Raw genomic sequence first — 24,100 nt, forward strand, 5'->3', positions numbered from 1 at the left:
CCATGAGGGCAGGGCTTGTTCTCCTGTCCTCACCCTGCCTTGTAGGGGCCTTTAAATGCATTCCCTCCGGCCTTGACCTGGCTGCTCCAGGGTCTCACGGTGCTTCCAGAAACCCTAAGTCCCCTCTGGCCTCCTGGCCAGGGCCCAGCTCACTCAGCTGTAGCTCAGATTTCCTGCTGGGCTCGTTAGAGGGCCTCGGTAAGGAGCCCCAGCCCTTGAGTCCTAATCCGTAGGAACAGTGACTGTTTAATAGTGGGGATTTCTTTCCAGCCGCTTTCTACGCCTGTGCAACATGTTTGATAGACAAATTTATTTACATACACGTTATTTTTTTAATAGAAAAGAATCAGAAAACATATAAGTGGTGTATATTTTTCTGTTTGTGCCTAACAATATATTGCTGACATCTTTCATATTGGTGTTCAATATAGAAAGCTCAATGTCATTTTGTTAATTGGAGAAATATTTGTATATAAATGTTTATTCATTTTATGCACGGACAGGTGGAATGCTTATTGGGGTATACTTTTGTTTTCTTTCTTAATAAACTTTTAAAAAAGTATAATATACATTCAGAAAAGTGCACAATTCATCAGGGTACAGTTTTCAAGGGATTTTCACAAAGTGGCTGTGCCTGCAGAACCCACCGCCAGGTCAGGAACCAGATCATCACCTGCGCTCCCGGAGCCCAGCTTACGCGTCCAGCCCCCCAGCTGAGGGTAACACGACCCTGACCTCTAACAGCCTAGGTTAGTTTTGTCTTCTTTGAACTTTATGCAGACAGACTCATACAGCATGTAGGCTTTTGCTCAACATTCTTTATGAAATTCATCCATGTTGCTGCAGGCGTCAATATTTATTCATTCTTGTTGCTGTTTAGTACATGATGTGAGCACACACAGTTTAGTTATTTGTTCCATTGGTGGACATTGGGATTGTTTTGAAAGTTTTGCACTACAAACAATATTGCCCAAAAGTCCTTGTATGTAAATAGACCTATATATCTGAGTATCTATCTATCTATATCCAGCTAACTAACTAACTATATCTTTCTGTCATCTTTCCACTTTTTTGATGAGACGGATCCTTGGAATATAACAGCTGAGCTGCTGAGTCACGTGTATGAATATTTTACATCTTGATTTTGTCAAATTGCACCCCTTCCCCCAAGGTCAAGAGGACCGACAATGTCCGTTTCTCTACACCTTCACCAACCTTGGATATTATTAATCTTTAATATTTTTATCAGTCTGATAGAAGAAAAATCAGATTTTATTGTGGTTTAATGGGATTTTTTATATTAGTGAGGACGAGCACCTTGTTTTGTTTTAGGGGAGAGGGCATCGGCACTTATTCCTTTGTAAATTGCCTTTTTGTTTTAGGGGAGAGGGCATTGGCACTTATTCCTTTGTAAATTGCCTTTTTGTATCCTTTGCTTATTTTTAAAACTTGCACGTATTATGGGTATTGACACCTGATCTTGACGTGTGTTTCTACTGTTTTCTCCTAACGGTCACTTGTCTTTAGCTTTGTTTATGGAGCAACTGCCGGTTTAAATATAGTTTGTTTTCCTCCTGCTTACTGTTATGATCTGGATTGTCCTGAGGGTGTGCGTGGCAAACCCAAGGTTCAAGCTGGTGGGGGCAGGGAGCAGCAGGCCAGGTGGGTGGGCAGTGGGCCCCCAAGACTGTCTCTCTGGGGTGTAAACACAGAGCCCCTGGGCCTTGACTTTGCCCCAAGGTTTCCTCCAGTCCCTTTTCCAGTCTTCTCAGTGCCACCCGGGCCTCACTGTCAGTGAAGAGAGTCTCTGCCCACAGGCCAGGGGCCAGGCAGGGATCAGAGCACGTCAGGGCCAGTGTTAATGGGGCAGTAGAGGGAGAGGAAGTTTAAGAGCGAGGGCTAAGCAGCTCGACTCTCTGAGTTCAAGTCCTGAACTCTACATGCATTCGGTGCCTGCCTTAGTCTGCTCAGGCTGCCATAACAATATACCACAGACTGAGTGGCTTAAACCACAGAAGTTTATTTGTCACAGTTCTGGAGGCTGGGAAACCCAAGATCAAGGTGCTAGCGAGGTAGGTTTCATGATGAGGCCTTTTCTCTTGGCTTGTAGATGACTGCCATCTCGCTGTGTGCTCACATGTCCTGTCCTCAGCGTGTGTGCGTGAAGAGAGAGAGAGTGAGCGGGCTCTCTTGTGTCTCTAAGGGCACTAGTCCCATTGGACTGGGGCCCCAACTCATGACCTTATCTAACCCTAATTGCCTCCCAGAGGCCCCATCTCCATAATCCCATCATATTGGGGGTTAGAGCTTCAACATATGAATTTTGGGGAGACACAAACATTAAGTCCATAAAAATGCCTCAGATCGTTTTCTAGAAGGGTAACCTTAGGCAAGTTACCTAATCTCTCTGTGACTCATTTTCTTATCTGTAGAATAGAGATGATAATAGTATTGCCCTGATGAATTAATAAATAAGTTAATAGCTGTAAAACACTTAGGACAGACTGTGATAGCCTGCCTCTGAGATAGTCCTCAATAATTCTTGCCTCCTTATGCAATCCCCTCCCACACTGTATCCGGGTTGGTCTGTGTAATCAATAGAACACAGTGGAAACGATAGTGTGTGATGTCTGAGGCTAGGTCATAAAAGACATTGCCACTCTGTCTTGCTCTTTTGGATCACTGGCTCTGGGGGGAGCCAGCCACCATGCTATGAGGATGCTCAAGCAGCCCTATGGAGAGCTACATGTGCTGAGGAACCAAGGCCTCCCATCAACTTGCCAACTATGTGAGTGAGCCACTTTGGAAGTGGTTCCTTCAGGTCCAGTCAAGCCTTAAGATAAACTGAACTGCAGCCCCAGCCAACATCTTCATTACAACATCCTCAGAGACACTGAGCTGGAACCACTTGGCTTAGCTGCTCTTGAATTCCTGACTCACAGAAAATGTGTGAGATAATCAATGTTTATCATTGTTCTAAGCTGCTCGTTTGGAGGAAATCTGTTATGCAGCAATAGATAATACACAGACCATGGGATTATCCATAGTAACTCTCCAGTAAATGCCAGCCAGTATTAGTCCCCTGACTGTGAAAATATTAACAACAATGTTTGCTGAGTGTCTGTCATGTGCCAGATATGTGCCATGTGCCTGGGCAAATGGACTCCCACTTCTGTGCCATCAATTTTCGGCAAGGAATAGAGTGTTGGGGGCAGACACGGAACCTTAGCCTCTCGGGGCTAGAAAGGCTCAAAGAGATCATTACTCCACCCAACTCTCATTGTACAGATGAGGAGACTGAGACACCGGTTACCAAGGTAACAGAGCTGATAGGTGGAGGAGCCTAAACTTGAACTCAGATCCATTAGTGCCCAGGGCAGCCTCTTGACTGTTGTTCTGTACTCTCAGGGCCTTAAAGTAAGGGTCTATTGCATCTCATAGTTTATAAAGCACTGTCAATACTTTATTTCAGGATCATTTGATGTAGAGCCCCCTACAGACCCTATTGACACCCATGTCCCCTGGGGTAATCCCTTTCTCTAAGGGCCACCCATACCCCAGAGCTCTTGTAGCTGCCCACTATGGTTGGCTGGACCTGGGGACAGCGGGAACAGGCCTGTGGGACTCCTGGCCCTGAGTGGTGAGATCCTGAGATGCTCCGCGACCCTTCCATGGCACATGGGCCAGGCCCAGTGGGCTTTGCCCTGGCATCTGGGGCACTGCATCATGCCCCAGACCCCATGGACCTGCCTCTACCAACTGCTCTGGGTTTAGCCTCTGGATCAAATGACCTATTGGTTTGATCCTGTGATTTGGGATGATTCTTCAAAGAGGATGTCATTGAAGCATATGACAGGGATCTCAAACTATGAAAAAAAATAGTCCCTTCCCTTCCCCTCCCCCTCCTTTCTGAGGGTGCTGGAAGGGAAATACAGAGGAAGAGGCAGGGCAGACTCCCCCCTCCAGGGGAGTCATGAGGGCAGGGGGAGAACAGCATACACGTGGGAAGGATCTCCTCCATGATGTACTGAGGAAGCACTGAAGAACGCCTGAGCTTTGCGGCAATGAAAGGGGAGATGGCAGTGGTTTCCTCTCCAGCATCTCTGCCCCCATGCCTGCGTCATCCATCCCAGGAGGACTCTGAGAACCCAGCCGCTGGGGAGGGGGAAGGACCCTCAGGGATCATCTCTTACAGTTGGTCTGTTTGGCAGATGAAGAAACTGAAGGTGGGTGGGGCTTGCTGGGCATCACATTGCTTGTCTCTGGCAGAGCCGGAGATGAAGCCCAGGTGTCCGGGCCCTGGGCCAGGGTTCTCTCCTGGAACCAAGAGGCCTCAAAATCTCAGGTTTCTGAAAAGTACCCTCTCTAGTGACTATCAAAAAGAGCCTAGACTTTGGGGTTAAATCAGCCTCTTCCAGCTCTGCCTACACTAGCCGGGGGACTTGGGGCAACTCCATATACTGATCTGTGCCTCAATTTTCTCATCTGCAAAATGGGGATAAATATGAATTACTCATGGTTTTTGTGGGGACTGAATGAAATAGTGCTATAAAGCTCTCAGTAGATGCCAAGCCACTTGTAAGCATTAAATCAATCAAAAATAATGTTGTAATTACCATTACGTTCCATCCCTCCCTTTTCCTTGCCAGGCCCAGACCATTCTCCTTGCTGCTTTGCCTGACACCTGGGACCCCCTCTGGCACTAAAGCTCCTCCCACTAGTAACACAGACATTGGGGGCAGTCCCAAATGAGAAGTCTGTCTCTTAGCTGGGGGATGTGAAGTCACTTCACCTCTCTAAACTTCAGGTCCTGATATGTCAAAATAAGAACCGTAATACCCAGAATCTTCCTTTGACAGATCGATGGCATAGAGGAATGGGAGGGAAGGCGATTGCTATAGATTAAAAGAGATTGATGAGACAGAAACAACAAAATTTGCCATGTATAAGACTTTATTTGGATCGGATTTAGATAAACTAACTGTCAAAAGATATTTGAGACAATCAGCGACCTCTGAAAATGGTTTGGAAATTAGATAATATTAAAAAATTCTTATTTTTGTTGGGTGTGATAATAGCATGCTGATTATGTAAGAAAAAAAAATCCGTATCAGTTAGAAATGCTTACTGAAGTATATATGTGAGAAATGACTTGATGTCTAAGATTGGCTTTAAAATATTCCATAAAAAGAAGTGTGGGGGGCCAGCCCCATGGCCTAGTGGTTAAGTTCGTGCGCTCTGCTTTCGTAGCCCAGGGTTTCACCGGTTCGGATCCTGGGTGTGGACATGGCACTGTTCATCAAGCCATGCTGAGGCTGCATCCCACATGCGACCACTAGAAGGACCCACAACTGAATATACAACTATGTACTGGGGGGCTTTGGGGAGGAGGAGGAGGGGGAGGAGAAGAAAGATTGGCAATAGATTTTAACTCAGGTGCCAATCTTTAAAAAAAAAAAGAAGTGCAAGGGTGTATAGATGAAATAAGATTGTTAAAATATTATTAAAAGTTGAGGGTTTGGTTACCTGAGTTCAGTATACTATTCTCTCTACTTTTGTATGTTTGAAATTTTCATTAATAAACAGTAAAAATAAATAAACGAGAAGATGTGTAGAGAGGGAAGCAGCAAAATGTAGCAGCTAAAAGCTCTGGGCACCACTGATATTCCACGTTTGTCTCTTCATCTCTTGGCCTATAGCTTTACAGGATGCTCCAATAACTGGTAATGACACTAGTTTATAACTTCCTGGTTCTGATGCTGGCTCTGCCACTCACTGGCTGGGGGACTCTGGCCAAGTGACTTAATGTCTCTGAGCCTCTTAGATCAGCTGCAAAAGAGGGAAAATCATGAGCCATACTTCACTGAGTTATTTTGAGGACTGAGCAAGAGGATGGATGGAAAGGGTTTGGCACAATGCCTGGCATGCAATAAGCACTCAATAAATGCTTCAGTGCGAGGAACATATGTTTAGGAGTCAGGCTGCCTTGGATGTGAACCCCAGCTCAGCTCTGCCTCTTGGGGCTGTGTGACTTTGGCCAAGCCAATTAACTTTCTGAATCTCATTTCCTCCTGGGGAAAACAGAGATCAGAATATCTTCCTTGCAGAACTGTTATGAGGATTAAATGACAAGACATGTTTTGATGGCCAGCACGGCCCATGTGGGAATTTCCCTCCCTTATCCCTTGACTTTCAGCAGTGCTGGCCTTGCCAACACCCAGGCTGGAGTCGATCCCACTGTCCATTTGCTTGGCTTTTGCACCTGGACTGCCAAGCATGGCCAGAGACAGTCAACAGAACCATGTGAATGGCTTCTTGCAAATGGCAAATCAGTGCTGGGAAATATCAGCGAGGCTCTTCTGCTCCCAGACAGTCCTTCCACCCCTCTCTAGGGCACTTCCTCCTGTGTTTCACACTGGCTGGTCCACCACCTGCTCACACTATGCTCCCCCTGCCTCAGCTTCAGAAGTTGACCTCAACTCTCTCTTAATCAAGGTCATCAATATGAGCACATTTCTCTCCAACCCCTACACCTCTGATTCTCACCTCCATCCTTTCCTCTCTCTCCTATCCTCCCAACTCAAAGGTTGGAGTGTCCTTCTCCTCCCCAAGTCTTTAGAATTTATTCCATCAACACCTCACCCATAATATCGCACTACTTTCTCTCCACTGGCTGCCCTGTCTCAGCTAAAAAAAAAACTTGCTCAAGGACCTTAATCTCCCCCAACTTTGACAGTGACCTGCTGCTTCCATATTTAACTCACTCATCCACTTGTTCACTCATTTAAGAAATATTTGTTGAGTTCCTACTATGTGTCAGATACGGGGGGTACAGAGATGAATAGAGACAGTCTTTGCCCTCAAAGTCTTCAAAATCCAGAGAGAGAATCAGACTCACAAACAGATGATGGTAAGATGACAAGTGAGATGAAAGGTGGACCCATGCTTGATGCTGAGATTGGTTGAGTGGTCAATGGGAGGAAGGGGGAGCCCAAGGATGGCTCTGAGCTTCCTGGTCTGTGCAAATGGGTGAATGGTAGTGCTGTTCACTGAGACGTGAGACAAGGAAAACAGAAGGGGGAGTTAGGTGCAGGGAAAGATGGGGTGTTCTGTTTGGGGTATGACGAGTTTCGGGTATTATTGGAACATCCCAGTAGAGGCTTCCAACAAATCTTTAGCTTAAGGGAGACAGAGGTCTGAAATAGAGTTAGAGATTGAGGATCATTGGCATATAGAAGTTGGAATCATGGACGTACATAGAGTGCTCTCTGCTGCAAGTAACAGTATTCTCACATCTTAAGTAGTCAAGAGGTGGGCAGTTCCAGTGGTGGGTAAATTGGCAGCACAATGATGGCATCAATGACCCAGGTGCTTTCTATAGCTCCTCTTTGCCATTCTCAGAGGTGGATTTCTTCCTCGGTCTTGTCCACTCTTGGTTGCAAGATAGCTACCCTCCTCTCTCACAAGCCCATTCAAGGGCAAGAATGAAGCTTTCTTCTTGAATTTCTCTTTTTATCAGGAAAGAAATCCTTTCTCTGTAGCCCACCTCCACCAGCCCTTGGGTCTCCTTGGCCATAACTAGTCACTTAGGCAAAGGAGGATGGAATTATGGTGATAGGTTTAAAGCTTTGTCTCCTGTGGCAGTGGAGAGGCCCGCCTTCCAGGAGAACAACGCTGCCTGATGCCTGAAACTAAACAGAGGACATGTGGGCGAGGAAGAAGGGATGGCTTCTTTTCAACCCTCATCCTCTTCCAACCCTTGGCTGGCCTGCCAGTGTTGACCTGCAGTTCAACAGAGACATAAGGATTTTGGGCTCCTGAGTCAAGCATATCTGAGTTCATGTCCTAGAGCCACATCTTGCAAGCTGTATGACCTCATACACGTTATTTCACTCTGTGCCTGAGTTTCCTCATCCGCAGAATGGAGATATAGTTGTTCTTATGTTGTTGGCTGTTGAGATGAGGAAATGAAGCAATGCATGATGTGCTTGGCGCAGTGTGTAGCACATGGTAAATGCTCGGCAAAACTAGCCATTCACATTTAGGGGGGACCACCCTCTCCTTGAAGCCCCCCAGCCCCTTGTCCTCCATGCCGCCTCCTCTTTCTCTGACTGGTCCCCCTTCTTCCCCTTCTCCCTCCCATTTCCTCCCCGTCCCAAGGTTGGCTCCTCTGCCCTCACTACTCACTAAGTCTTCTCCAACCATCAACTCTTCTCCAGGCTGAGGTGATGAAACCTACCCTCCTGGACGGCTCTTTCTTGAGATGCTGGACACTCCTCCCATACATTCTATAGCCTCTTAGGCTCATCCTGAGGCCTGATGTCACTCCTCCCACTCTCACCCCAGCGCCTTGTACTGATGGCCCCAATGTCCCTTTGCATGAGATTCTACCTAAAAAATAACGTTGGAACTGCTCCAATGCTACCTGCCAACAGGGAAGATGTCCGGAAGGACACGGAGAAAAATTCAAGTTTGTACAGAGGGCAGAGGAGAGCATGTGGATAACTTCTAAGTGCCTAGGTAGGCATTACATAATAGTTATTTCTGTCTCTCTCCCCCCCGAAACTGTAGGAATCTCAGGGCAGGGAAAAGGAGGACTCATCTACCTGTCACCTTGGCGTCTGATGTATAGACAGTACTGAGAAAAATTTCCAATGAATGAATAAGATTCCTGGCTTTGCCACTTACTTTCTAAGTGACTTTGGATAAGGTCTTTTCCTTCTAAACCTCAGTGTCAAAATCTATACAATGAGGGCACTGGACCATGTCTCAAGGGAGCCCTTTCAGCATTAAAATACAGTTAGTGGCCAAAGGACGGAGGGATGGCCTTGACGGGGTGGGGGTCTCAAGGTCTCCAGCAACGTGCTGTGCTCAGGGATGAGCTCAGAGAGAGGGGCTGGCCTGACCCCTCATCTTGGGGGCTGCCCAGGACTCCAGAGGGGGTGGACCTGATTTAGGTCAGTGAGAGGGCACTGACGATTAACTCCACAAATCCCAGTGGCCCACTTGCTGGGTTTCATCCCTGGCTTACCAGCCTGGTATGGGAGGAGACTAATTTCTGGAGGAAACTCTGGGCGGCCAGTCCTCCCTCAAGCCTGCCCACGGACAGGCTGTTCTTGTTTACGACCCCCGTCCCAGGGGAACAGCGATTGCTCATCCCTTCATGTGATTTGAGAGGGCGGAGCTTTCAGGCCTGGGGGAAACTCAAGCCCCGCCAGCCGCTTGGCATCGGAATGCTCAGCTGGTCCCCTCCTGGGGCTCATGTGACCAGGGTCCAGCTATAAATATCAGAGGGGCCTCAGCCAAAGACAGAATTCAGGCGCCAGGAGAAGAAGGCAAAGAAGCTCTGGGTGGGTGTTTTGTGACACAGGCAAGACCCCAGGTCTGCTTAGAGCGAGGCGAGTGAAGGAGGCAGCCAGGTAGAGGCCCACATCTCCCGACAATATGGATTATAAGTCAAGCCTGATCCAGGATGGGAACCCCATGGAGAACCTAGAGAAGCAGCTGATCTGTCCCATCTGCCTGGAGATGTTTACCAAGCCAGTGGTCATCTTGCCCTGTCAGCACAACCTCTGTCGGAAGTGTGCCAATGACATCTTTCAGGTCAGTGCCGGGCATGGCCTAGTTCCAGGGCCCCAGGTGGCTATTCAGTTTTCCCATGATGAAAGCCCTTCTCTCCTAGCCCAGGATCCTTCCAAACCAGGGCTGGTTTTTCCCTCTCCGAAGTGACCCCCTGCCACGGCCTCAGGACAGGGCTGAGGGGGGCTAGGGAGGCGGCTCTGGCTGCCTCATTCCTTCTCCATGACGCATCTTTCCCCTCCCCGACTGCCCGCAGCTCCCCCACCCACACCCTGAGCACCGCGGTTGACTCTCCAATCAGGAGTCAAATGCCTCAAGCGATAAGTGGGAGAAGCAGGCAGAGAGGAGAGAGAAACCAGACCCCAGGGTTGGAGCCAGCTCCATGGTGGCAGGGGCCCCAGAGCTTTAGGAGGACGGTGGCTGGGACAGGGCAGTTGAGGGATCTTCCCTTTTGAGGCTGTTCCCTGTAATACGGGGCAGGAGGGTCTCCATCTTCCTAAGAAAGGAATGGGAATGGAGGTCCCGGCTGGGAGGCAGGACTCAAGTTTCCCCAGAAGCATTTTACAAAATGGCCTCTCGCTATTTTATCTTTAAAGTAGCAGCCCCAGGAGCTGGCTCTAAGTATAATGCTCATTTCATGAATGGGCAGACTGAGGCTTGGAGAGTTAAGGTTGCTTGCCCGGAGTCATTCAGAGAAGAACGGAGACTTGAACTTAGGTCTGCTGGCTCCCAAACCTGCTGGTTGCTTAGTTGCTTCTCAGGTGCTCCCTCTGTAACTGAGCTGGCTCTCATCTCAGGATGGGCAGCTCCAGCTTGTGTGATTTGACAAGAATGGTTGGGATGGGGCCGGCCCTGTGGCCGAGTAGTTTATTTCGTGTGCCCTGCTTTGGCAGCCCAGGGTTTCGCCAGTTCGGATCCTGAGCATGGAAATGGCACTGCTCATCAAGCCACGCTGAGGCGGAATCCCACATGCCACAACTAGAATGGACCCACAACTAAAAATATACAACTATGTACCGGGGGCCTTTGGGGAGAAAAAGGAAAAATAAAATCTTTTTTAAAAAAAGAGTGGTTGGTTAGGGGCTGGCCCCGTGGCCGAGTCGTTAAGTTCGCGCGCTCCGCTGCAGGCGGCCCAGTGTTTCGTTGGTTCAAATCCTGGGCGCGGACATGGCACTGCTCATCAGACCACGCTGAGGCAGCGTCCCACATGCCACAACTAGAAGAACCCACAACGAAGAATACACAACTATGTACCGGGGGGCTTTGGGGAGAAAAAGGAAAAAATAAAATTAAAAAAAAAAAGAGTGGTTGGGGTAAGGAGGGGGAAGGACAACCAGAGATTAGAAAGGGGAGGGTCTGAGGAGGGACCCCAGGTCTCACCTCTGCCCTTGCCACCCGCAGGCTGCAAATCCCTACTGGACCAACCGAAGTGGCTCAGTGTCCGTGTCTGGAGGCCGTTTCCGCTGTCCCTCGTGCCGCCATGAGGTGATCATGGATCGTCACGGAGTGTACGGCCTGCAGAGGAACCTGCTGGTGGAGAACATCATCGACATCTACAAGCAGGAGTGCTCCAGGTCAGTTCGCCCGGCTGCTGGGAGCCCATCCTCCCTCCCCTGCTGTTCTGTGCCCAGCTCTCCCAGGCTCCTTCCTCCTTCACCTGCTCGGGATCCAGGGCCCTAGCTGGACAAGAAACACTAGCCAGTCCAGAGAGCCAGCCCCCTCTTCCTCAGGCAGGAACAGAGGCTCATCTCTGTCCTCCAGCCCTGGCTCTCCGTGTCACTCTGTGAATGGGAAGGGGCCCAGACATTAGGCTGCCCTCCCGGGGGATACTGAGACAGAAACCAGGGAAAGATGAGTTATGAGAAGGAGAGAGAGGACTGAGGCCAGCAAAGTGGCCCTGATAAGCAGAGAAAGTGCCCAGTGAGACCACAGCCAGTTTCTCTAGTGATAGCAACGGCTATCCTCCCACGTGCTCCGAGGCACAGCCCTGGGCACCCCGGGCCCCCTGGGCCCCAGGAACGCTTCCTCCTGCTGCTTCACACAGTCCTGTGGGCCAGGCATGACTTTTATCATTCCCATGTCACCAATGAGGAAGCTGAGGCTCAAAGAGGTGAAGTCAGCTACCCAAGGTCTGGAAAGTGGAATCGCTGGGAACGAGCCCAGTAGATTTAGCTCCAAGTCTCCCTGTTTGTAAAATAGCAGCTCAGACTCAGGCGGAATTTGTGAGTGATGGACATGGTGCAGCGTTGGGCCTCCAACTGGAAAGAGACACAGCTACCAGGGAGATCTTTACATATCAGAACATCCTGACAAGTCTTCCAAACTGCTGACCTCACAGCTCTTAAGGTCCAAAACCTCCACCAAGTGCCTGCCTGCAGGCAGTGTCCTGCCCAAGGAAAGGCAACAGACCAGTCCTAGCCAGAAGGAGCCTGACCTGGGGAACTGTGTTTGCTGGTCTGACTCTGTTACTAATGCATTGTAGGATCTTGGGTAAGTCTTTGGGCCTTCATTTCCCCTATCTGCAGAAGGGGACAGTAAGATTTATTGTGACTATCAAATAGGATTTTGGTTGGAAACATTAAAAATGTCAAATATTTATTGAGTACCTACTGTGTGCAGGCACTGTGCTAAGTATTTTCCACGTGTTGTCCCTTGTTTAATTCTCACCGTAATCCTCTAAGGCATTCTTACTCTCATTTTACAATGAGGAAACGGAGGCTCAGAGAGGGTTAGAGATTTGTCCAAGGCTAGTCAGTTGCACATGGTGAAGCTGAGAGGGAGCCTGTGTGACTGACTCTATGGTGAACATTTCACCTGCTATTGCCTCTCATCTTGCTGGAGTTTGAACACTACAAAAATACAAAATATATTGTTGATCAATATAATAGTAATAAAGTCAATATTGCACAAAAATATTAGCCCACCCACTGTTGACCTTTAAAGAGAATGTTGTATTTGAACCCTTCGAGGCCTTTCCACAGAGTTGAATGACAGTAATAGCCTCCCTTTATTGAGGGTCTGCTCTGTGCCAGGGCCTACACATTCATTACAGACAACTCCTGCCATGATCCCACTAGCTCTGGGATGAAACCAAGGCTCAGAGAGGTGAAATCACTTGTCCAAGGTCACAAAATAAGTGGCAGAACAATCTGGATTTGAACCCAGATGCTGATGCCTGGGCTTGGGAGGATGGGCATCTGGGATGGCGGTGAGCACGGGCACCAGACCTTCAGGATCTTGCCTCACCTCTGCACCTACTGCCATCCCAGAGCTCCCTTCCCAGGTGATAGAGACAGGTGAAAAAGGGTGACCCCTGCCAGCATGGGGTGGGGGTGGCCCTTGGCTAAAAGATACAAAAATAAAAGTCTGGAAAGGGGCTTATTTAAGAAGTTGAAATGATCAGTCGTGCAAGGCTATTTGGAGATGGGGGGTTAACATTGATGGGGACAGTCACGATTTGACATTTAGAGATACCTGCTGTGTTAGGGGGTGGGAAATCAGAGGTGGTGTAGACATGGTGTTGGCTCTAAATAAGTGTATAGTCTGGCTGAGGGAAGACCTAGACTCAGAAAACTGAATCTCGGGTAGGAAGTGACCGCTGTGCTGCCCTGAGAGGCGCACAGGCAGCATCCCAGAGACGCTCAGCACAGAGAGACGAGGCGAGAAAGGCGTTCTAAGAATGCGCATTTCGGAAGAAAGAGAAGGAAGAGACTCTGGACCCTGGGAAGAATCTCTGGACTAGGATTCCAGACTCATGCTGGGCTGTTGGACAGCCCTGGGCTGCCCATGTTCTAGTTGTGTGACTCGGGGCACACACACTGCATCCTTCCCTGAGCCTCAGGCACCGTCATGGCGTGCTTACTGGTTTTTCCTTTCTACCTGTATTTAATTACCACCTCCTCGATGCCGGGCACTGTACACTGCAGATCCAGGGGTGAAGAGAACAGGCAAGTTTCCCTGCTTTGATGGAGGTTACAGTCTGGTGGATTAAATATAGAATTCAGTGTGGCCACGAGTATAACTTGCTTTGCCCAGAGCCCGGCCTGCAGTATCCAGGAGCTATGGGGACTATAATTAGAGCAAATGAACTTGAGCCTCCCTTGCCCTGACTTGCTGGGTGACCTTGGGCAAGTCAATTCACCTCTCTGGGGCCCAGTTTCCTCTTCTAGAGATTGCCTCCAGGTGTGACTCTGAGATTTTACAACCCTTCCCGTGTCCTGCACTGGCAGGGCCTAAGGCCAATTCCATCCACCAAGTTTGAGTCCTAGGATGTGGGGACAGCCTTGGTGTCATTGGCTTCCCTGGTCCTGGGTCCCCAGAGGATGAAAAGAAAAGAATTGGGGACAGCTAACCACTAAGAGCTCAGGTCATAGATCTGGGGTGGTCTCCTGGAGCTGGGGGAGGACACAGGGACCAGGGACCCCTAGCCCATGACTTATGACTCTTCTCCACTTCAGTCGGCCCCTGCAGAAGGGCAGCCACCCCATGTGCAAGGAGCATGAAGATGAGAAAATCAACATCTACTGCCTTACGTGTGAGGTGCCCACATGCTCCATGTGCAAGGTGTTTGGGGCCCACCAAGCCTGCGAGGTGGCCCCGCTGCAGAGCGTCTTCCAGGGACAAAAGGTACTGGCCCAAGCCACTTCCAACCCCAGCCTGGGCCTGCTAGGCACGACCCAATGATTCAGGATGTGCATTTGATCCCCGTAGATCTGCTGAGCCGGCCTTTCAGGAATAGTCCCTCTGGAGGGACTTCCTAGGCTGCGGGGACAGCAGCCCTTGCCTTCCTGGGGGAGGTGGCTGAGCTCATGGGTTATACTTAGAGCCACTTGAGAACACCTGGGTGTGGCCAGAGGGGAGAGACCAGACCCCAGGGCCAGGCCACCAGGGTTCTCTCAGGCCACGAGTTCTACATCCCAGTGTGCTTTGGGCCCCAGATGCCTCTTCCTGTGTCGGTCACCTCTCCAAGTCTTCAAATTCCCCTGCAGCAGGAGGCAGCTGGGAGCCCTCTCCCTGGGCTCCTGGGCCTGTGGCAGCCCTGCCATCCTGTCCAGGCAGTAGGCTGTGGTCCCTCATTCCGTATTCTTTCCTCCCTACCTCCCTCTCTTCTCTTGGTCTCTCTCTTCTAGAACTCTCCAGCTCTATTTGTTTTCTGCAACCCTTCTTTCCTAGAAACAAGCCCTCCTCTGCTAGTACATTGCTGTGTATTTTGGGCAGCTCATTTCCCCTCTCTGGGCCTTATCTGTAAAATAAGAGATGCACTATCTCTCTGATATTCTCTGCTCTCGACCTGAGCTGCACCTCAGAAAGGGGCTCTTTCTAGCAGAGAGGGGAGTGAGGTTGCCATTTTGCTGCCACTCCCAAGAGGGCAGGCCCTGAGACTATTTCTGTCTCTCCTCTCCTGATTCCCCACCCCTCCTGTCTAGACTGAGCTGAGTAACTGTATCTCCATGCTGGTGGCGGGGAACGACCGTGTGCAGACCATCATCACTCAGCTGGAGGACTCCTGTCGAGTGACAAAGGTGAGAGGAAGAATAGCTCTGCCTGGGGCTTCGAAGCCTCCCAGTGTGGCCCGGTCTCTGGGGTGAAGGCTCACCCATGGGATGTAACTAAAGTTTGGGGCCTGGAGCCTGGAGTGTTCAGGCAGGGATGGTGGGGGAGGGACTGACTAATCCACTCATCCACTCACTCAACAAATGCTTCCAGAGCACAGCTGTGTGTCAGGCCCTGCCAGAGGTGCTGGGGATGGGGTTGTGAGCGACACACCCAGCTCTGACTTCAGGGAGTGTCCCACCAATAATTCCCAGCATTTATTCAGCACTAGTAGTTTTTAGAGCATTGTTCTCCAGGGTGCTGTAGACCAAGGCTTCTCAAATCACCCTGGGGTCTTGTTAAAATTCAAGTTCTGATTCAGTAGTTCTGGAATGAGCCAGGAGATTCTGCGTTTCTAACAAGCTCCCAGCGTTTGCCAAGTTGCTGGTCCATGGACCACACTTCGAGTAGCTTGACTGTAGAGGCAGAAGGAAACTTTCCTATCCTTGCAGAAGCATCCAGGATTTTCCATCTCTACTTGGAGGGGGGACCTGGAGATGTGATGGGGGGAAGGGACCATCACATGTCTGGGAGACAAAGAGTTGTGTGAAAGATAGGTTCAAAGGAAGGTAGGAGGACATTGTTTCCACCCCTGAGGGGCTCCCAGGCTGATAGAGGATCTTAGAGACCTCAGTGTGATGAGATGCTATTATTATACCCGTCTTACAGGTAAGGACACTAAGATGTAGCATCTGTGTTAGAGAAAAGGGACCCTCAAAGAGGAGGCCACTGGGGGAGGAACTGCTTCTTCACCTCTGCTAGGACCAAATGATGCAGAGCTTTCTGAATCCAGTCTTGGTCCTAAAATAGGGGGAAGAGTGTGACTTGGGGACACACAGGAGGCCCAGAATATATCACCCCATCTGACCCTAGAGTCTCTTTCTCTCTCTCTTTTTTTTTTTTTTTTTTGAGGAAGATTAGCTCTGAGCTAACATCTGCCGCCAATCCTCCTCATTTTGCTGAGGAAGACTGGCCCTGAGCTAACATCCATGCCCATCTTCCTCTACTTTATATGTGGGACGCCTGCCCCCACATGGCTTGATAAGTGGTGCCATGACCGCACCCAGGATCCAAACCTGTGAATACCGGGACACAGAAGTGGAGTGCGCCAATTTAACCACTACACCACCAGGCTGGCCCCTATAGTCTCTATTTTAGAGGGAGAGGGTAGCTTTCTCCATGACGCCAGCCTCCAAATGTCACTGGTGTACTAAGTAACTATGAAACTTTAGCACGTGCTTTCTTCTCGCTCAGCCTACATTTCATCTTCTGTAAAATGGGGGTGTAGTAAGATCTCTTCCAGCTTTAGAGTCTGTATTCCTAGCACACCCATCCTGGGAAGGAAGTGTTGGGGATAGGGAGGAGGATCCCACAGGATCTGACTCCAAGATTTCTGTCCCCAGGAGAACAGTCACCAGGTGAAGGAAGAGCTGAGCCGGAAGTTCGATGCACTGTATGCCATTCTGGATGAGAAGAAGAGCGAGTTGCTGCAGCGGATCACGCAGGAGCAGGAGGAGAAGCTCAGCTTCATTGAGGCCCTCATCCAGCAGTACCGGGAGCAACTGGACAAGTCCACTAAGCTGGTGGAGACAGCCATCCAGTCCTTGGATGAGCCTGGTGGGGCCATCTTCCTCTTGGTGAGCAGGACTAGGAAGGTGTGGGCAGAGTCAATTCTCAACAGCTCTGTCTAAGGTTCAAGTTGTGCTCCATCATTGATCACCTATGTGCTCTTGGGCAAGTCAATTTAAATCTCTCTGAGCCTCAGTTTCCTCATCTGTAAAATGGGCATGTTACACACCTACCTTCTTTCTTCTTAACTGACTTTATGAGGATCAGATAAGAGGATGTTTGTAAAATAGCTTTGGAAGCTGCAAAATGCAATGTCCATGTAGAGACTATTAATTGAGCACCTACTGCAGGCCAGCCACTGAGGTGGAGACACAGAGATGAACAAGACACAGCCCTGCCCTAGGAGAGCTTGTTGGGGGAGACAGGAAGGGATCAGATATAAGATTTCACAGTTCATGGGGCTGGCCTGGTGGAACAGCAGTTAAGTTCGCACGTTCCGCTTCGGCAGCCCAGGGTTCACTGGTTCAGATCCTGGGTGCAGACATGGCACTGCTTGGCAAGCCATGCTGTGGTAGGCGTCCCACATATAAAGTAGAGGAAGGTGGGCACGGATCTTAGCTCAGGGTTAGTCTTCCTCAGCAAAAAGAGGAGGATTTGCAGCAGATGTTAGCTCAGGGCTAATCTTCCTCAAAAAAAAAATTTCACAGTTCAGTTCAATAAAAATTTCCTAAGTACATACTGTGGTCTAGGCTTTAGGTAGATGTTGGGTATAAAAAGGTGATTAGAATATGATTCTTATCTTGGAGATGTCAGGGTTTAAGAGTGTTTAGACTGACACCCCTAGAATCCAAGCTTCCTGCCAGGATGATGGGAGGGTCCTAGAGTGAAGACCAAGACCTGTGCGGACGAGGACAGAGGGAAAGATCCAGGTTCTGCTCAGCTCAGGGCGGGGAGCAGGTCACAACTGGGCTAGGGCCTGGCACCAAGCACCCATCTGTGGCCCCCGGTCACTGGTTTTGCTGATTTCCTGGGGCTCCCCTCCTGCAATCCTAACCCTTTGCTCTCTCTCTCCCCCACAGAGTGCCAAGAAACTCATCAAAAGGTCAGTGTCTCTCCAGGGCTAAGATCCAAGGCCTGAGCTCCCCCCTGGGCCTCTTGCTTTCTCCACTGGGCCTCCCCCTTTGCATGAGATCTGCTGGGAAGGTCTGGTCTCAGGCTATCTTTCCTGACCTTTGCATCCTCTGCTTTCTTGGACCATCTATTCTGCTGTTACTGGAGAGGAAATATTCCACCTCTCCAGGGAGAGCTTCCAGGTGTAAGATCTGGGTGTGGGCACAAGCATGTGCACTGGTGTGAGTTGGAGCTAAGATACCCTCTTCCTTCACTGAGCCGTGGGGATCTCACCCTGCCTCTCTCTCTCTCTCTCTCCCTCTCTCTCTCTCTCTCTCTCTTTTTCTCCCCCACAGCATTGTGGAAGCTTCCAAGGGTTGCCAGCTGGGGAAGACAGAGCAGGGCTTTGAAAACATGGACTACTTTACTTTGGACTTAGAGCACATAGCAGATACCCTCAGGGCCATTGACTTTGGGACAGGTAAAGGAGGTGGTTGTGTCACTTATCTGTTTCCCCTCCTCGACCCCTGGAAACTGGCTTCCTTCCGACTGAGCCCCACGGGGAGGCAGACACATTAGCAAAGATGCCCAGATATCAGTCAAACTCATACAGCTAACTTCTGGATGGACCCAGCCTAGTACAGTGCCTGGTACATAATCATTGCTCAATAAATTATGTACGGATCCACTGCAGGAAGGAGTCTTGGGGCAGTAGAAAGAGCATGGCAAGTGGAGAGGGGCAGGCCTAAGTTCAAATCCCGGTTCCACCACTTGTTATCTGCATGACTTTTGGTGAGCCTTTCCATCTCTCTGAGCTTCATTTTCTAACTTTAAAAATTAGGTTAATAGTGGGCCTGCTAATAACGACCACCTCATGGTGCTGTTGCAACAAATAGGATAGCAATACAGAAGAGTTTGTAAGGTACTAGATATATACTAGTTATTGCCTAGAGCTAGTCTTAGCTTCAGCTCCTTAATGCTACTATCTATGATACTCAGGCACCTTAATTTATCTTTATTATATCCTCATTTCTGTTTGTAATTACTCTTTCATAGAGTACCTGTAATAATATAACCATAACAATAATAAGGGAAAATGAGGAAGCCAGATGAAGAGCAAAGATGTTAATAATTTGCTGGAGGTCACACAGCTGAAAGGTAACTATTTAGCGACAGAGAAGGAGAGGGAGGATCCGGTTTTGCTGAATGTTGGTCTGAGAGATGTTGCTCCAACGACCAGCTGAGGGGGTGAGGGCACCCCGGAACAGGGAAGAATTGTAAGCAGACCAGCATGAGAAAGAGAAAAGCTTCTTGGCGCCTCTTGTTTTGGCTCTCCTGCAAGCTTGCAGAATCTGGTGTTGAATCTGTTCTCAGAACCCCAGATATACCCCATTCATAGCTAAAGACAAAATGCATCCCAAAGCCAACAGACGGGGGGGTTTGCATTGCTGTAGATTATCTGTTCCACTGTCACCCTCCCTAAGCTAAAATATTCACGAGCGGACCACACTGTGTGAACGATAGGACATTGTGAAGACCTACGCTGCCTTCTGTCATCTCCCTGAGCCTCAGTTTCCTCATAGCTAAATAGGGAGTGTACCAACAGCTACCATTTCTTGAGCACTTTCTATGTCCCAGCCACTGAGCCCTTGACATAAATTCTATCATTTACTGCAACAAATTGATGAGGTAGTTTCTGTTGTCTTCTCCATTTTGTAGTTGAGGAAATAAAGCCAAAGGAAGGTGTTCGATTTGCTAGAGGCCACGCAGCTTATAATTAGCCCACACGGATTCCATCAAGGGCCCCCTGGCTCACAAGAGCCTTGTGAGGATTATATGAGACCAGTGTGTACAGCTTAGCTCAATACTTGGCATAGTAGGTCTTCAGCAAATGCCACTGAGAGTGGTTAATTGTGATAACGATTAAACAACAACATTCTGGGTTACGCACAGATCCCAGCTACGTGGCTGGAATTTTGGCTGTCATTTTGGAGGCAATAATTCTTTTAAGCCTCTCCCCAGACACTCTTGACAAATGCTCTGACTCTGTGGTGACCCCGTCAGGGATGTTCCCCGATAGTAGAGCTTACAGATGATATCCCAGGACGGGAAAGTGAGGACACAGGTTGCAGCTCAGTCACTCTGTCTGGGGCTCAGTTTCAGAGAGCTAATCAGCAGGTGGCCCCAGAAGCGCTCCACCCCCACCCCATATCCACCCCTCTGTAGGCTGAGGAATGAGGAAAACTGGACAGGGAGTGCTAGGCAAGCAGATTTCAAAGGCTGAGCAACTTGCTTCAGGACAAGGACTCTGATCCCTGAGAATCAGGACTTTTTGTCCCATTCTCCCCAGGTGATGTTTATCTGTCTGAGAAATGTAGAGAAGCACAAAGCGTGCTTCCCCAAAGTCCTTTCTCGTCACGGGTAGATCAGGGGATAGAAGCTGCTGCTGCTACTGGAACAAAGGAGCATCTTGACCCTCTCTCCCTTGGAGGGGTGTGGGAAGGAAGGAGGAGGAAGCCAGCCTCTGTGCAGCTTGGGTTTGGCAAGCCCATCATCTCCCAGGCCACTGATGTCACTGTATGGCCCTTTGACCCCAACGGGGCATGGGAAGGAGTTTGGATAAGTGCTGTCTCTTGCCTGGTTCTGCTTGGAGCAGCTCCTCTGAGAAACCGGCCCCATTCTAAAACACAATTGTTCTTTGTCACATACAGATGAGGAAGAGGAAGAGTTCTTTGAAGAAGAAGATCAGGAAGAGGAAGAGTCCACAGAGGGGAAGGAAGAAGGTAAGAAGTTCACCTACCTCCATTCATTCATTCATTCATTCATTCGTTTATTCCACAACAACGTGAAACGCAGACTGTGTGCAAAGTGCTGTGCTGGACACTGGGGATGATGCCAATATGGGCTCATGTTCCCACTATGTGGTTTTAAACCTTTTAATGGTAAAGTCCTGTTCCTTTTACCGTTAGAGAAAAAAACTCCAAACTATTCGTAATAAAAAGCTCCCAGTTTATGTCTAAATGACCTTCCTAAATGGAAAGCGATACAGCATAACTGTATTGACATTTGTAACTGTATTGACATTATTGTAAAAGCCAGGGCACTCATGAGCCAGGCTCAGCCCACCGAAGTATTTTGTTTGGCCAGCACAATGTTTAACATTTTTTTAATTAGTTGCCAACCTTTTTAAAATTAGGAGTTTTTTTAAGGAGTTCTTATTAAAGGAGATTTCAACTCAGAATCTGGATTTCCACCTTCTTGCGAAAATTTAGAAAGAGCTAACAATGTTGGGCTTGCCCTTCTCCCTAGTCCCAGAGAGCTGGTGCTGGGCAGTGGTTTGCCCAGCCCCACCACTGTCAGCCTGCCTGCTTTTCCCATTCATGTCATCTGCTGGCCCCTGTAGGAATCTGCGTTTGCCAACCTGGCAGAGTATAGTTAAAAGCCTAGATTCTGAATCACAACTTTACCACGGTCTAGTGGAGTGATCTTGGGCAATTCACAACTTTTCTGAGTCTTGGGTTACTCATCTGTGCATGAGGGCATAATAGTCTGACCTCAAAAGGTTATGGTGGGCAGTAAATTAGATATTCATCTAACACGGTGTCTGACACATAGGAAGGTTATGTTTGCTAGTTAATACGTTTGCTAATGTTATTATTTTTCAAGCCCAGTTATTATTGGAACTAAATTCCAATCCAGCTGAAAAATACAGGGTAGTCTTGGAGTTTTGTATTGGATGTGAGATCCATAGTGTTTTGGCAACCAAATTCTAATTTGATTTAAAAAGGAAGAGGTTGGACTATTACCCAGCCATAAAAAAGAATGAAATCTTGCCGTCTGTAACAACATGGATGGACATAGAGAGTATTACGCTAAGTGAAATGTCAGACAGAGAAAGACAAATACTGTGTGATTTCACTTATATATGGAATCTAAAAACCAAAACAAACAAACAAAATAAAATAGAAACACACTTATAGATACAAAGAACATACTGGTGGTTACCACAGGGGAGGGGAGTGGAGGGATGGGTGAAATAGGTGAAAGGATTAAGGGGTACAAACTTCCAGTTACAAAATAGGTCCTGGGGACGGAATGGACGGCATGGAGAATATAGTCAATAACATTGTAGTAACTTTGTATGGTGACAGATGGTGACTAGACTTGCGTGGTGACCCTTTCATAATGTATATAAATGTCGGATCACTATATTGTACACCTGAAAGTGATAAAATACTCTATGTCAACTATACTTCAATTTTAAAAAAATGGGAAGAGGCCAGGCAGGAACTGGAGTTTGAAATTGTATCATGGCAGCTTGGTGAGCCCTGGATGCCCTGAGTCCCTGTCTCACCTCGTGTTTCTTCGTCTTTTTCTTTCAGGACACCAGTAAGGAGCTGGAAGAGGGAGAGACCCTCGAGATGCAGAGAGACTGGGGAGGGTGGGGATGGGCCCAGCTGCCTCTGTGACAGGCCCAGGGTGGGAGGGGTCAGGGCCCCTGGCGGGGCAATGGGAAGGTGTGTCTTCTCTCTGCTCAGAGAGCGGGGACTAGCAGTAGGACCCCCACTGCTGTGTCCAGCAGTCACTGAACCAGAATGGGAAACGTGCTTGAAACAACCACACAGGACATTTTTCTATGTTGGTGCAAAATGGAATATTTTGTACATTTTTAAAATGTGATTTTTGTATATACTTGTACATGTACGCCAATTTGGTGCTTTTTGTAAAGGAACTTTTGTACGATAATGCCTGGTCATTGTGTGACTGCAGATTGTTAGGAAGAGGGGAAGGAAGCCAGGTTGATAGCCACCCACTTCCTTCCCTCAGTGGGAGGGCGAATAGCACTCACAGGCCTAGAAGGAGATAACGTACTGTATTTCCATGCCCATCCCTGACGTAGGGGCTGGTAACTGAGTTTGTGATATATGTTGTTTTAATAAATGCACAGCGCTCTCTTCCTGTGATTACTGAGGGAGTTGGGGTTTCATTTGGCTTCTTTCTCGGGAAAGTTCAGAGTGGATGGAAAGAAGGCCTGATAGAAAGTGTGTGACAGGGGGTAAACGGTGATGGCAAGGCTGGGCTTCTGTCCCACCAAAGAAGTTCTTTAAACCAGCATTGCCCAATGACAGCTCCTTAGAAAACTGGCCCTGAAATGATCCTCAAGAAACAGGTTCAGTGCCTTGTTCTCTGGTTCTCCAGAAAACAGAGCCTGAATTTTGCAAAGCCTCAGTGCTTTAGTCTAGGACAGTCCCGGGGAGGCTGCGTGAAGGAACGGGAAGCCAGGGAGCAAACACAAAGTGTCACATCACTGAGCCGGCCACAGCTCCACCAAGAGACCCAGCTGCGTGCTCAGTCCTGTGAGATGTTTCTAACATGTTGTAAAGAACACAACAGGACTCAAAGCAGTTCATCAGAGGGAAGGAGGGAGAGGGCTCTGTCTGCTGGCTTCTTGCATCTCCTGTCTCTCGCGACTGGAGTTTGCCTCCCAGAGGTTTAGAATGAAAGAATCCTTGCCTTTCCAGGTTGCATAACTTGGCCCCTTCGGGCAGCTGCTGCGGACGCTAGGTGGCGCACCCTCAGTTGCCTCTGCAGGGGGTGGGAGGAGCAGCGCCTCCGTGGTCCACTTGGGCTGGGCGTGGGTGCTGGAGCTGCCGCTGCCTCCGCCGCACCGGGCACAATGGCGGCTCTGCCGGAGCCCAGACTTACTCCAGGACAGGCCGAGAGAGCCACCAGTGCTCGGGGATGAGGCTGACCCAGGCCGCAGTAGCATCCAGGCTTTCCATGGACAAGGGGCCAAGGGGCTGGGAGAGAGGTGAAGCTGAGCGAATCTGAGGCGGCACGTTAACTGGGTCCGAGACACCAGGAGCTCATAAATTTGAGGAACACTGAAGAGTCTGTCCCACCTTTTCAACATTCACAACACAGTAGCAAGTTAAGCTATGTCACTTCATACAATGACTGGTCCATCGAGTTCATGGTGTTCGGAACACTGTCTGACCTGTAAGGCTCTTCATATTTTTTTGTGGATTGAATATTTAACCCGGCATTTCCCAGTTTATTCATTCACATGACATCCTGCAGAACGGGCGTTCTGTGGAACTCACTTTCTGAAAGTGCTTGAAACCCTCCCGCCGCTGCCCATTTTCAATTCTGCGAGTTTTTCCAAAGCTCAGTCCCTAACTTTAAATTTCAGGGAATCAGATTTTGGTCTCATTTCTAGTCCTTTCTCAAGTTCCGAAGCATTTCTTTT

General features: G+C 48.9%; 1 protein-coding gene across 2 annotated transcripts; it reads left to right on the forward strand.

Annotated features, from left to right (window-relative positions):
• Positions 1 to 9,313: 9,313 nt before the first annotated feature.
• Positions 9,314 to 22,814, forward strand: TRIM63 (tripartite motif containing 63). Of its 2 annotated transcripts, XM_046661673.1 has the most exons (9): positions 9,314 to 9,603; positions 10,981 to 11,153; positions 14,037 to 14,205; positions 15,006 to 15,101; positions 16,575 to 16,808; positions 17,820 to 17,842; positions 18,207 to 18,331; positions 20,562 to 20,633; positions 22,233 to 22,814. In XM_046661673.1, exons 1-9 carry the CDS (start codon positions 9,445 to 9,447, stop codon positions 22,241 to 22,243), a joined length of 1,062 nt encoding a protein of 353 aa, XP_046517629.1. In that variant the 5' UTR covers positions 9,314 to 9,444; the 3' UTR covers positions 22,244 to 22,814. The 2 variants fall into 2 exon arrangements, with proteins under 2 accessions (XP_046517629.1, XP_046517630.1); XM_046661674.1 differs by lacking the exon at positions 22,233 to 22,814 and having other exon boundaries at positions 9,315 to 9,603; positions 18,907 to 20,605.
• The last annotated feature ends 1,286 nt before the right edge of the window (positions 22,815 to 24,100 follow it).

This window comes from Equus quagga, chromosome 5, assembly GCF_021613505.1.
Source record: "Equus quagga isolate Etosha38 chromosome 5, UCLA_HA_Equagga_1.0, whole genome shotgun sequence".
NCBI classification, from domain to species: domain Eukaryota; kingdom Metazoa; phylum Chordata; class Mammalia; order Perissodactyla; family Equidae; genus Equus; species Equus quagga.